Below are 12,653 nucleotides of genomic sequence, written 5' to 3'. Positions count from 1 at the left end.
CTTGATTTCTCGATCAATCAAGATTTTGTATTTCCACACTTTTATTTACTTCCGCTTCAACTTAACTTGAGTTGAGTTGAACTCAACTTTTGTGCTGTGTCTGATTTGTTCTGTGTTGTAAATTATGTTGTACATGGGGCTAATTTTGATGGTACTTGATATGTACAGCACCTACATTTTGTTTTTGTATTTAATGGTGCTAAATAAATAATGTTGAGCTGAGTTGAATTGAGTTGAGTTTTAGATTTAATAATAATAACTAAACAATAATAGCACTGTCCTGACAACGCTAACTCACAACCAACTCACTCGTACGAATTCGTGCAATTTGTCTAAATCCCAGTGATGGGTAGGTTTAGGGGCGGTGTCAGGTGTAGGTCATCATTCATACGAATTCATACGAATTGGGAAACTCGCAAAATATGTACGGTTTGACAAAAATCTTACGAATTCGTACGAGTGAGGTCGCCTCATAAAATTCGTACGAATTGCCGTGAGATCGGGTTGGTCCAGAACACCATATAAATGGTAGCAATACACTATAATTTGATTTGAATGAATCTTCTCTAATGAATCTGCCTCAGTTGAAATTGAAAGGAAAACTGATTGATACACACACGCTCTGCACACACAATGGATTTTGTTGTTGTTTGATCTCTGTGCACATATTCGGACAAAAGACGCGTGCTGAGGGACCGAAAGACAAATCCATGCAGAGTTTTACAGTTCTACACACACACACACACACACACACACACACACACACACACACACACACACACACACACACACACACACACACACACACACACACACATTGTTGATCTGGGCACAGTTAATCTAGCTGCATTCCTCCCGCTGAGGGCACAATATGGTCCTCCATGTGGGACGTCTGATTGGCCACTGGGTCCTTCAATCACTGCCAGCATCCAATGGCGCGAGCTCTGATCATGTGATGCGGGATCAGCTGCTGCTCATTCTTCAACACACCTCTCTTCCTCCATCTGTTCATCTCGTCTCGGTGGCTGCATCCCAGAGCTCATTCTGTTGTTCGGTGCTTGTATGAATCATAGGGTGGAGAGTTTATTGCTCAATCTGTCCATCAGGACAAGGTGATATTGCTTTGGCCCCCCCGAGGACAAATCCGGTCCTAGAAAGATGTGTGTCGGGACGAAGGACACCAAATGTCCACCACTGCGAGGCTTAAATGTCAGGGTCAGCGGGTTACACAATGGGATGTAACCCCTGATGACTGTCCAAATGAACCAATTCACTAAAATGAATCTGAATTTCCATTGTCATTTGAGAGAGAACATTTAGGAAAGTATGTTTATTGCATCTGTTTACTTGAAGCTGTGTGCACAACATCCAATATTAACCCTATAAAGCCTACTGTATGACACTGTCTACACTGGACTCGGCAAAGCAACGTTGGTGTTCTTCGTGTCAGAAGTAGTGCGAGTGCTTGAAGTACGTCAGAAATATAACTTTTGGGGGATTTTTAAGGTTCAATAAAATGCTATATTTATACTGCATGTCTTTTTCTGACTGCTATTTCATATGTCAGGCTTTACAGGGTTAAAACGTGACGCGATGTTAGGTCTTTGGAAAAGTATCTTGTTTCTGGAAAAGCGGTGGCTTTATGAAAATAGCTGAACTACTGTCAGACTACAAAACATTTTCTGAAGTAATTGTTTATGCATTCTATGGCTGGACTATTCAACTGCGAATGGGCCAGATAACCAAAACAATCATGCAGGGGTGCATTTTTTTCTGGGTAATTATTCGATTTGAGCACTTTTTATTGCAAGTAACATGCTAACGTGAAAAATAAAAATAAACACCCTTTATACTGTGATTAGGGTTATTAAAGTTTGGCAAGGTCCAGAATAGGTCTGGCTGGAGAGCACAAACATGATGTCATGCCAAATAACAAACAGGGTTTTAAAACTTGACTGTAATATAAAAACATAATGATCATTTGATCATTTTAGGGATGTTCCTACAAAGTAAGAAAACTGAGAAAGAACTGCTAACATATTTGAGTATATAAAAAATCACGTCATCTAATACATAGTATAGTTTACAAGAGCAATAAATGGGTCTCTGAGGTCTCTTATGCTCACCAAGGCTGGATTTATTTATTTTAAAATGGCTGTTTTATATGGTAACATATAGTGTAAAATGTCATTTATTCCTGTGATGCAAAGCTGAATTTTCAGCATCATTACTCCAGTCTTTAGTGTCACATGATCCTTCATAAATCATTCTAATATGCTGATTTGCTGCATGCTCAAGAAACATTGCTTATTATTATCAATGTTGAAAATTGCACTGCTTTACATTTTTGTTAGTGTACGCTGGCATAAAATATGTATTTACATATTTATTACATATTTTATATATGTAATATGTAATATGTATTCATCCAACCACATCTAGATGGAAGCTGCAAATTTGCCTTCAAAAACTGACCAGTTTAAAGCCATTTCCAAAGGCAGAATGTTACACAAACATTGGATTCAGCCTTGATGCCTTAACATCCCTGTAGACTGCCTGAGAAGTATGGCAGTTTTTTCCACGTTTCGGACACAGCCTGCAAGGGATCCGCATCCAAAACCAGACAAATTAACATCACTGATTGCTCGGAACACACACACACACACCAGTGGCGGCTCCAGAGATTTTCTGTTGCAGGTGCTATGGGGATGCTCAACACTTAAAAGAAGGTGCTTTGAATTTTGGGGCGTTTCATTATGGAGGTCGCATCGGACTACCCTTGGTATACACATGCGTACACGCCCGCATTAACTATACTCGTTCCACGACTATAAGCATACTGTATATATATGTAAATGTATTTAATGAAAGGAGGTATGCAGCAACAATTTTTGGCAATCATCAATCTGGTGCACTTTGAGAGCTAAATTAACCCATATTCAGTGTGCAAATTAAACAGAAAAATTCAAACCTCTTTTAGTTACAGTGTCAGTCTACATTACACTACTACATTATAATAGTTATAATATTAATCCCATGATAGTAATAGCCAGATATTGTAAAACAAATGCACTGAAAAATAAAGGAAACTTTCATAATTAGTTTTGTACTAATTTCTATACTTGAAAGAGTATATTTCTATACTTCACATTAAAGATGTGATTGGGCCAGCCCAGTGTCAATCAAGAAAATCTGATCTACGTGTTTCATGGGCTGGTCTGTCAGAAGAAAAAAACTAACGCTGACTTTTTTGACCAATGCATTACACCGGCACTAACCCATGCGCCGCCAATAAGCAAAACAAAACGAATGGGCCGCCGATGTATGAGTTTTATGGGCCGTTAAGACAAAAAAAAAAGTATGAGATGTATCGGCCCAAAAAGCACATCTCAGCCCACCGGGAATCTCCCGGTAGTCTCCCGATGGCCAGTAGCCTACATGCCTGGACGTCACACTTTAAATCCTACCTGTTGCCTTTCACCATCCACTTATTTAGCTGCTGTCACATTAATTGACATGCCATCTCATTTCCCCTCTTTCTTTTTCTATTTTTAGTCCCCGACAGCTTTTTTGCTTCATCCATCTTTTTTGACGACAACTCACTAACGTTACTCTTTCCTGCATGCTCGCGCAGCGCTCATGACGCCCACGCCCGCGCCCGCTCGCGATTTTTACATTTTTATCTAATTCCTATTTTTAACATCATGAAAAAGACTATTCAAACATGACATTAAAATATAAATATATATAAAAAAACATACATTTCTTGGGGGTGCTGGGCAGGTGCTATGGCTATTATAGGGGGAGCTACAGCACCACCTAGCTCCCCCCTGGCGCCGCCACTGACACACACACACGTACACTCGCACAGGCTGAATGACTTTGGCCGCACTAATTAGCCACTGCACTGATATTTTCAGAATGTGTAATTATGGAATTGGACATTTTGGACACTCAAGACAAAAATTAACACACACACACACACATGCACTGGCAGTCGTGGACATTTTGGACACTGAAGACAAATATTAACACACACTCGCACACGCACATGCACTCGCACACAAACACACATTCCACAGACTTCAAATGGTTTTATATACAGCTAAGGGTTAGTTCACCCAAAAATGAAAATTCTGTCAGTAATTACTCACCTTCATGTTGTTCCAACACCTTAAGACTTTCGTTCATCTTCAGAACACAAATTAAGAAATGTTTGATTAAATCTGAGAGCTGTCTCACTCATTTATAGGCTGCAAGGGAATTGCATCTGCCGGCCCAGAAAAGAAAGTAAAGACATTGTTAAAATAGTCCAAGTGACTACAGTGGCTCAACTTTAAGTTTTATGAAGCGACTAGAACAGGGATGGGCAACTTCGGTCCTGGAGGGCCACTGTCCTACAGAGTTTAGCTTCAACCCTAATCAAACACACCTGAACAAGCTAATCAAGGTCCTCAGGATTACTAGAAAATTACAGGCAGGTGTTTTTTTCAGGGTTGGAGCTAAACTCTGTAGGACAGTGGCCCTCCAGGACCGAAGTTGCCCATCCCTGGACTAGAATATGTGTTGTGTGCAAAAAAAACAAGTAATAAAAACTCAGTGAGTGTTTTAGCGCAATTTTCTCACGTCATGGGATCACAACACTAAATGAAAGAGAAAATAAGTTGCTCGAGAATATAACTTTTTCTTGAAATTCAAATGAACTTTCTGAAATCAAATCAGCAATGGATAATAAAAAAGGCACAATCACTTGACTAGTTGAACATCATTTTTTTTATTAGCTCATTATTTTTTACATCTTGTGTTCACTCAATATCCTTGATTTTCTCTGTATCAGCTTCCTTTTCTGCTTTGTCCTCTTCAGATTCTTCCTTCTTTTCTGCTTGACTATTGGCTCGTGACTTTGTAAACTCTTCTTCTGCTTTCGAGATATTTGCCAAAACATCCTCTGAAAGCCACGAGTCATCGTAGAAATCAGATACGCCTGATGAGGAAGCCGTTGGTGTGGATGTCGCCATCTTTTGTCGCTTTGCTGAACGTTCTTCCATTTATTTTGCAACAACCTCTTGTCGTTTTCTCATATATTCTTCAAATCCTTCTCCAAATCTTGATCGATACCTTCATTGATTTCTTGCCGTAATTCAGTGGAATTAATTGTGCTCATGACTCTTGTGAATACCTTCCTTACGTATTTCTGTGGAACAATAGTTTTATAGGTGAAAAGGCAATATTTTTCTTATTTCCCTTCATATAAAGTTTTAATTAATTTTTGAAGCATAAAGGAAAGATTTTTGATCAATTCTTTTTTCCTAATATTATTGTAAATTTTAGAAGCTATCGATTGCAATTTGTTTCAACTCGATAGCTATTATGGTTGCCGAGAAATTTGCAAAAAACTGATTTTTTTTTGTGCGTTCCTGAGATTAGACCTTCCTTAACATAATGCCGAAAACCCGAAGTCTCTAGGTGGTCTGGTTGAGGAGTAGATAGAAGTGCAAGATTGGTGCGCACAGACAGAACAGAAATCATGAGTTAACAATCGCAATTTTGTCCGGTGGAAAATTGCGCTAAAAAGACTTTATTCAACTATTCATTTGCTTCCTTTTGGGCCTCTGACGTGAATTCACGAGAGCGCCACGACTCATGCACGAGAACTGAGAAGATGGCGCTCACGATCATTTGATGGGAAAGTGTGAAAGGTACGCCATTCATTTTGCGCCATTGGTAAGGCACTTTTACGTTTTCTCGTTGGTTTCTCACGATTCGGACATCCAGGAAATGCACACTTAAGAACCATTTTAAACACTACACTGAGACCCATCTGCGTCATCTTTCTTAGTTCTCGCGCATGTGTCGTGGCGCTCTCGTGAACTCACGAGGCCCACATGGAAGAAAGGCCCACATGTCAGAGGCCCAAATGGAAGAAAATGTATAGTTGAATAAAGTCATTATTTTTGTCGAAAGTCAGAAGCAAAGACATTGGTTAATAAAGTGAGATGAAAAACATGAAAAACGAGTATACTGTATTTATGCGGATAAAACTGGGCATACTTTATATAAATCCATTCCAATTCATATAATCCAACTTTATATAAAGAGCTTCTGTATAAAGCACTGCTGTTTCATTCAGGAAATACAAATTTAGTTCATCTAGAGATCCAAAACTAATGAAAACTTGCCATTACTCAAGAATACAAAGTGGACACACACACACACACACACACACACACACACACACACACACACACACACACACACACACACACACACACACACATCAGATTTGCATTGTGTTCCCTCACTTTGCATGATTTTCCATTGTGGATAAAAAGTCAAAACAATTCCTCTAGACACACACTGCCATTCAAATCAGGGTTCACACACACACAATCACAGTAAGCTTTAATACATTGCTTGTGTTAGTCATATCAAGAAAGAGGGGCTTAATACTTTGTGGACAAATTTGTACCTAGAAGTGAGATAAATCTGACAAAAACTCATCATTTGTAAAAATGAAATGAAAATAAATTATAACATTTACAAAATGTAATAGTAAAAATGCAGAAAATTTCTGTAAGGGTTAGGTTATAGTATTTCTAGTGTTGAACTTCAATCCAGAATGGCAGCACAGCGGAAAAGCTTTGTTTGAGCTGCGTCTTCTACTGTACAGGAGTGAATTTGCATTTCCTTCAGTCTGAGGATTATTCATTTCACTTTTGGTGTGAAAAGGCCTTTAAAAAAAAAAAAAAAACTGCAACGCAAAAGTATACTAAAAAATTACTTTCCATAAAAACAAATGCAATTTTTTACTTTTTTTACTTTTTTGTTAACTTTTTATTTTTTACTTTTTCTGCAGATGTTTTTGCACTTGCACAACACAACACAATTCAGACCAAACCAAAAGTGTTTGGTTACCAACGATATTCAATATTATTTTGCGTGCGTGTGTGTTGAGTAAGAAAGTCATAAGGATTAGTAAATGATGACAACTTTAATTTTTGTGTGAACAATCCCTTTAATGCTTAGGCTTACTGGTGTTCAAATCACTATATAACCAGCCTGCTTGAGGAGTAGCCCATCAATAGTGTGCTGCCTTTGAAACACTGTAAGGATTGAGAGGTATTCAGGTTATTCATTGCGGTGGAAGCATTACATTCAACTCCCATCAGATAACGTTTGTGTCGCAGGATTGTGTTTCTCAGTGTGTGTTTGTGTGAGTGAAGATCATCCTAATGAAAGCTCTTGTCGCTCCACACGGCTCACTATAAGAGGAAACCAACACACACCCTGATCGTTATCATGATATGGCCTCTGTCCTACATACACACAAACACACACATAGATGGTCAGATAACACACATTTAAAGATGTGTGGGTGAGAAAAAACGTCTCTTTGTGCCATTTATTGGGCATTTGATAATTTCCCAACCACACTACGAGAGCTCTGAGAATGAGTGCTATTTTGAGTGGTTGCATTTACAGTAGGCTTTAACAAGCAGATTACAGTCTGCTTCTGTTCAAGAACCGCTTACTTTTCTGACATGACATGCTACTGTTTCACAGACAACAAAGCATAAAGTGACCAAAAACATGTTACAGTATATACTAACATTTCAAATTAGCTTTTATTTTTAGATTTTCAGTTTTCATTTAGTTTGTTCAGTAATTTTGTTATGTGAAAAATTCTGAAGTGCTTTTAAAGTATTAGTTAAGATAAAATATTGAAGTGTTGTGGGGATGGGGGACGTTGGTCTCCTTCGGTTGAAATCGTCCTGAGAATTGTCAGTACCTTTCTCCTCAACTTTTTTGTTGAAAATGGTAAAAAAAACAACAACAACTAAATAAATGTATACTATATAAATTGAAATATAAAAAAATTTTCTATAAAAAAAAGAAATACATTTTTATTTTGTGTGATGTTCTAATATTTTATTTTATTTCAGCTTATTCGCTCAAATATGTTTCATATATATATATATATATATATATATATATATATATATATATATATATATACAGTTTATTATCTTGAGTGAATTAAACAAGAATACTCTAATCATGTTGTTTTTTAGATTCTCAAGTATTTGTCTAAAGCTTATCCAAATGTTGTCCCAACTTTCCAAATTGAGTTATCGTTGAACAATGTTGTGCCAGTTCCCAGCATGCATTGCAGCTTGAATAAAATCATACATTTACTGGCTGAATTCATGCTGCAGCTGTTGTTGTCACTGTTATTTAGCTGTCATATGGTTCAGAGTTCATATTTTTACTGAATTAACATTTGTTGATCACCACCACGTTTGAGATTTGTGTTGTGTTGAGGTATATCTCACTGCAACTTTTGTACGCAGTTTATTTGCCTAGCAAGGGAAGATGTTTGCCTCTTGTTTTAAGAAGCAAATACTGTTCGCATCATGTAGATCGCTTTGAAAGTCAAACAGAATGAAAGAAGAGGAAAGAACAAGGATTGTAACCCCTTGCATTGCTAAATGCTAAACAATCTTTAGTTGCCTTGACAATAATTTTTAAGTTCAAACATATTTAAGTTGACTTTAATTGGAGTAAATTAGTTGAGTTAACTTAAGTTGAATGTGAAAGATTGCCTTATTTTGATTAAGTTAGGTCAACTTTTTTTTCTTTACAGTGAATTAGTAGTTTAGTTGTGAGTGTGTGTTTAGCGCCTAATGGAGCTGGAGCACGTGCCAAGAGGTCGTATTCACAGCAGTCGGTTCTCTCTCCAGAGTTTGTTTGCGTCTGTGAGTGTTAGAGCATATGTTAACACTGGCGAGTGTGTGACCTTAAAATGTGTCCTGTGGTAATTTTAATTTGAAAAAGATCCAAAACTAGTTTGAGCTAATGAGCGTATTTTGGGCCTGATACCTTCGCCAGATTTGTGTTGATCCTCAAAGGAATGAAATTCCATTTGGTTAAACGTGGAGATTTTGTTTTGGAAAGAGAGAGAGAGAGAGAGAGTGAGAACGACTTGGTTTGGTAATATTGCATGAAAGGTGTAACAGCACATGATAATGTCTGAAAAATCTCACCCTCATTTATAGATGTAGAGAAACACATTTCAGATCCCATAGCCACAGCTGACTATGTGCTGCTACTTGTTTGTGTGTGCATGGGTGTTTAAAACGTGTCATGTTTTTCACATACTCTATGTGACTTCACAACTCCCTCTGTCACATATGCACATGATAATGGTGTGCGTGTGTGTCTTTATTCAGACCTGTTTCTTTCTGGAAGTGCATGACAGTTGCGGTTGAGTCGGTGAGCAACAAGCCAAATGCACTCGCTGACGACAGGGAATCATGGTTCAAAAAAGCCCAGCGATTGCGCTGACTCTGGGGATTCAGCCCTCGCCTGCTCGCCTGCTCCCCTGCTTCTCCCAGGATGCCCTTCTCTGCTCTGATTGGCTGATTCCTCACATTCTGCACACATTACTGAGAAGATGCGCACACACAGCGACTTTATTACACACAAAACAAGTGAAATCACACATTCTAAAGGAACAGTTTGTTCCAAAAATGTTGAATTCTCATGTTGTTCCAAACACGTATGACTTGGAAAACAGTGAACACAACATTTTGAATGTGTCATGCTACTGTTTCCCTGACAACAAAAGCATGAGTAAACCATAAACGTGACAGTGTTATGAGGGTGAGTAAATGATTACTCACTTTTTATTTTTGTGGTGAACTCTTTCTAAAATGGAGGTTGTGATCGTCTTTTATTCGCTATTGTGATGTATATCAGAGTGAAACGGCTTCTAGAACAAGAACAAATGTAGGGCGGTACTTGATTTTAATGAGAAATTGATTGGATGGTTGTGGTTTACTATTGGTGGATCTCATGTGAGTGACGGGTTGCTCCGCCCTCATGCAAGTATACACATCATCAGAGAAGAGAAGAGATGTCGCTACAAGATAATGCACAGATAACAGATTTAAAAAATAATAATAATAATGCACAGATAATTCATTTATAATAAATACTGCAATATTCCATCCATTTAGATTTTTAATGGTGACTTTAAACCAGTGTTATTGTAGTGTTATATGCTTTTATATTATTTATTATTACATCGAATTTCAGCTTTCATTTTCATTTTAAATTTTAAGGTTTAGTCTTTTTTTTATTTGAAAAAGTCTGAAGTGGTTTTGTTAAAATATTATTTATATATATATATATATATATATATATATATAAAAAAAACCTTCATCTATTATTTATTTAATAAAAAATAAAAAACAATATGTGGAGGTAATGTAGTGCAACAAGTCATGCAGAACAAAGATTTGTACAATTACATGTATTCAAAATATATATTTTACTTGATAGTTACAGTAAATGACATTAAATTTAAAACTTTTTGTTAAACTTTTATTGATAACTATAACTCTAACTCTATATTGTTAAATCTATAACTATTACAAGTATTTTTTTGGTAATTTAAATAAAGCTGAAATAAAATATGTATATTATATATTAAAAATAAATGTATACTATTATATAAATGGGTATACCCGGCCAAAAAAATAATCGCTTGAAGAAGACACATAATGACTAAATCAGCACATTTATTTCCATCAAGAGGTGCATACATTTTTGGTCAAGATCTTGTATTGTCAATGCAAGAGTCCAGAACTCTGTAAAGTCTCCTCCAGCACATCCCAAACACTTTCACTGAATTTAAGGTCTGGACTCAATTCATGTGTGAAAATGATTCTTCATGCTCCCTCCAAACCATTCTTTCACAATTTGAGCCTGATGAATCTTGACATTGTCATCCTGGAATATGGCCATAATCGTGTCTTCCTACATGGTTGTTAAAGAAATGAAAAGCTATACACTCTATCAGATAGGCTTAGAAGAACTGTTACCAAACATATAACATGCTAGAAACATAATAATCAGTGAAATAATGGTCCAGTATAGACTCTTAAGCATTCGCCTATTTAAGCAACCTTTGTTTTTCTTTTGTTTTTTATATAGCTGGGCAGTGTGTATTGGCAAGTAAGCTGAGCAGTCTTTCTGTGGGTCATATCTGTCATGGTAGTGTGTTGTCCAGTAGAAACTCTGTGCTCCAGTGTTTGGTTTTGCCCAGTCTGAAGTGCTTTGGAGATTTCAGGCATGAAGAATCTGTAAACATCAGCACCTATTCATATCCAGTGCAGCGAGCCGAGCGCTCCGGCATTCCACGGGATCCTTTATCGGCCAGATCCCAAGAGCCACAAAAACAACGGGATTCCACAGGAAGGAAAGGAGCGAGTGAGAAAGGGAGAGTGAGGTGTTGAAAAGCTTGTTTGTTACCAGGGGTTTAACTAACGTTATGTGGCTTGCAATCCACCTTCTCATGGCTTTAAATCTGTAAAAGGCTTGATGTTTGTGCTTTATATGGGTTATGCCTGTTATGATCATTATGGTGTTATTTCCTAATTAACACTAAAGCAATGCTGCAAAGCATCATGGGACCCCAAGTATCAGTTACCACATAGACATGTGGAGTTATTTATTCTTTTACTGCCTGCAGGAGAATATTGCGCAGAGCTTTTATTTCTTTTTTTCTTTTTTTTTCTTTTGATGAGTGAAAATTTCCTTGTCAGGTGACCTTTGACCCTGGACATTCCATCACTGTCATCAGCCATCCGGAGAAATTGCTCCCTCTTCTTCAGGGAAAAACAGTCAAACACTTGTGTTGTCTCAGATCGGATCACACTAACACATTAACACATTAACACATTAACATACTATGTGCTGGTATCAGGGTATCAAACAATAATACTGTGGTACTATGATGTAACACTGAATTATTACCATGTTCTTTATGGCACTTTATTGCTTTAATGATTAACATAATGTATTGGTGTTTGTCCAAAAACAAACAATGGCAGTACCATGATATATTATGGTACTTTTTACTTAGCAGCTACTTGATGGTGGTTTAATTTGAGATGTTTAAGCCTTGATGTGCGCACTATAATAAATAACTGATAACCTGTAGTGTTAAAGTGATAAATCAGCTGATGCTTGGCTAATTTGAATCAGTTGTTAATGGTAACTAAAGCCAAAACAAAAATGGTGAAATTACAAATTGTTAAATAAAACCAAAAATATATATTAGATGGAAAACTTACAAATGATTATGATTGTACGATTGGCTTTGTCCTTTGAAGTGTTATTTGTCCCTTGTGCCAGTTGCAAAATCTGCTGACAGCCTTTCATTTTATTATAAAATATTTCTGTTTTCAATTTTGAGGGCAATGCTTAAATGAATTTGCATAAATATTATGTAAACAAAGTTTTCAGTGTATCTGTACCATTGAAAAATCCATGGCGGTTGACCACTAAAAAAGTGTTGTCTTCTTTTTGTGTTCATAGGTGGTTTGACAGTTGTTGAACAAAAAGAACCACTCTGAATCTTGAGTGAACTACATAGTCACCTAACCAATCGGCTGGAAGGGGAGGAGCCACACACAAACCGGCCAATCCAGAATGAGGGGTGGGGCCATGGGGGTTTTACAAGTGCTGTTATTGGCCAGTCTCCTGGAGCCTGCAACTCTAGGTGAGCTTTGTACTTCCACTGAAATATTAATAACTGATGTAGTCAATTTCCTTTTTTTTTTTTTTATGCATTTTTCTTTAAGATA

General features: G+C 37.1%; 1 protein-coding gene across 5 annotated transcripts in view; it reads left to right on the top strand.

Moving 5' to 3' along the window:
* Positions 1-12,653, top strand: part of LOC311287784 (adhesion G protein-coupled receptor L3) — a 308,150-nt gene that overhangs the window by 75,255 nt on the left and 220,242 nt on the right. For all 5 annotated transcript variants that reach the window (XM_084404835.1, XM_084404834.1, XM_084404833.1 and 2 more), the window contains exon 3: positions 12,385-12,568. In XM_084404835.1, the coding sequence (XP_084260961.1) occupies positions 12,499-12,568 (70 nt within the window). In that variant the 5' untranslated portion in view covers positions 12,385-12,498. The remainder of the gene's footprint in view (positions 1-12,384; positions 12,569-12,653) is intronic.

Source organism: Rutilus rutilus, assembly GCF_951802725.1.
Source record: "Rutilus rutilus genome assembly, chromosome: 3".
Classification (NCBI taxonomy): Eukaryota; Metazoa; Chordata; class Actinopteri; order Cypriniformes; family Leuciscidae; genus Rutilus; species Rutilus rutilus.
This window is presented reverse-complemented; position numbering and strand designations above follow the sequence as displayed.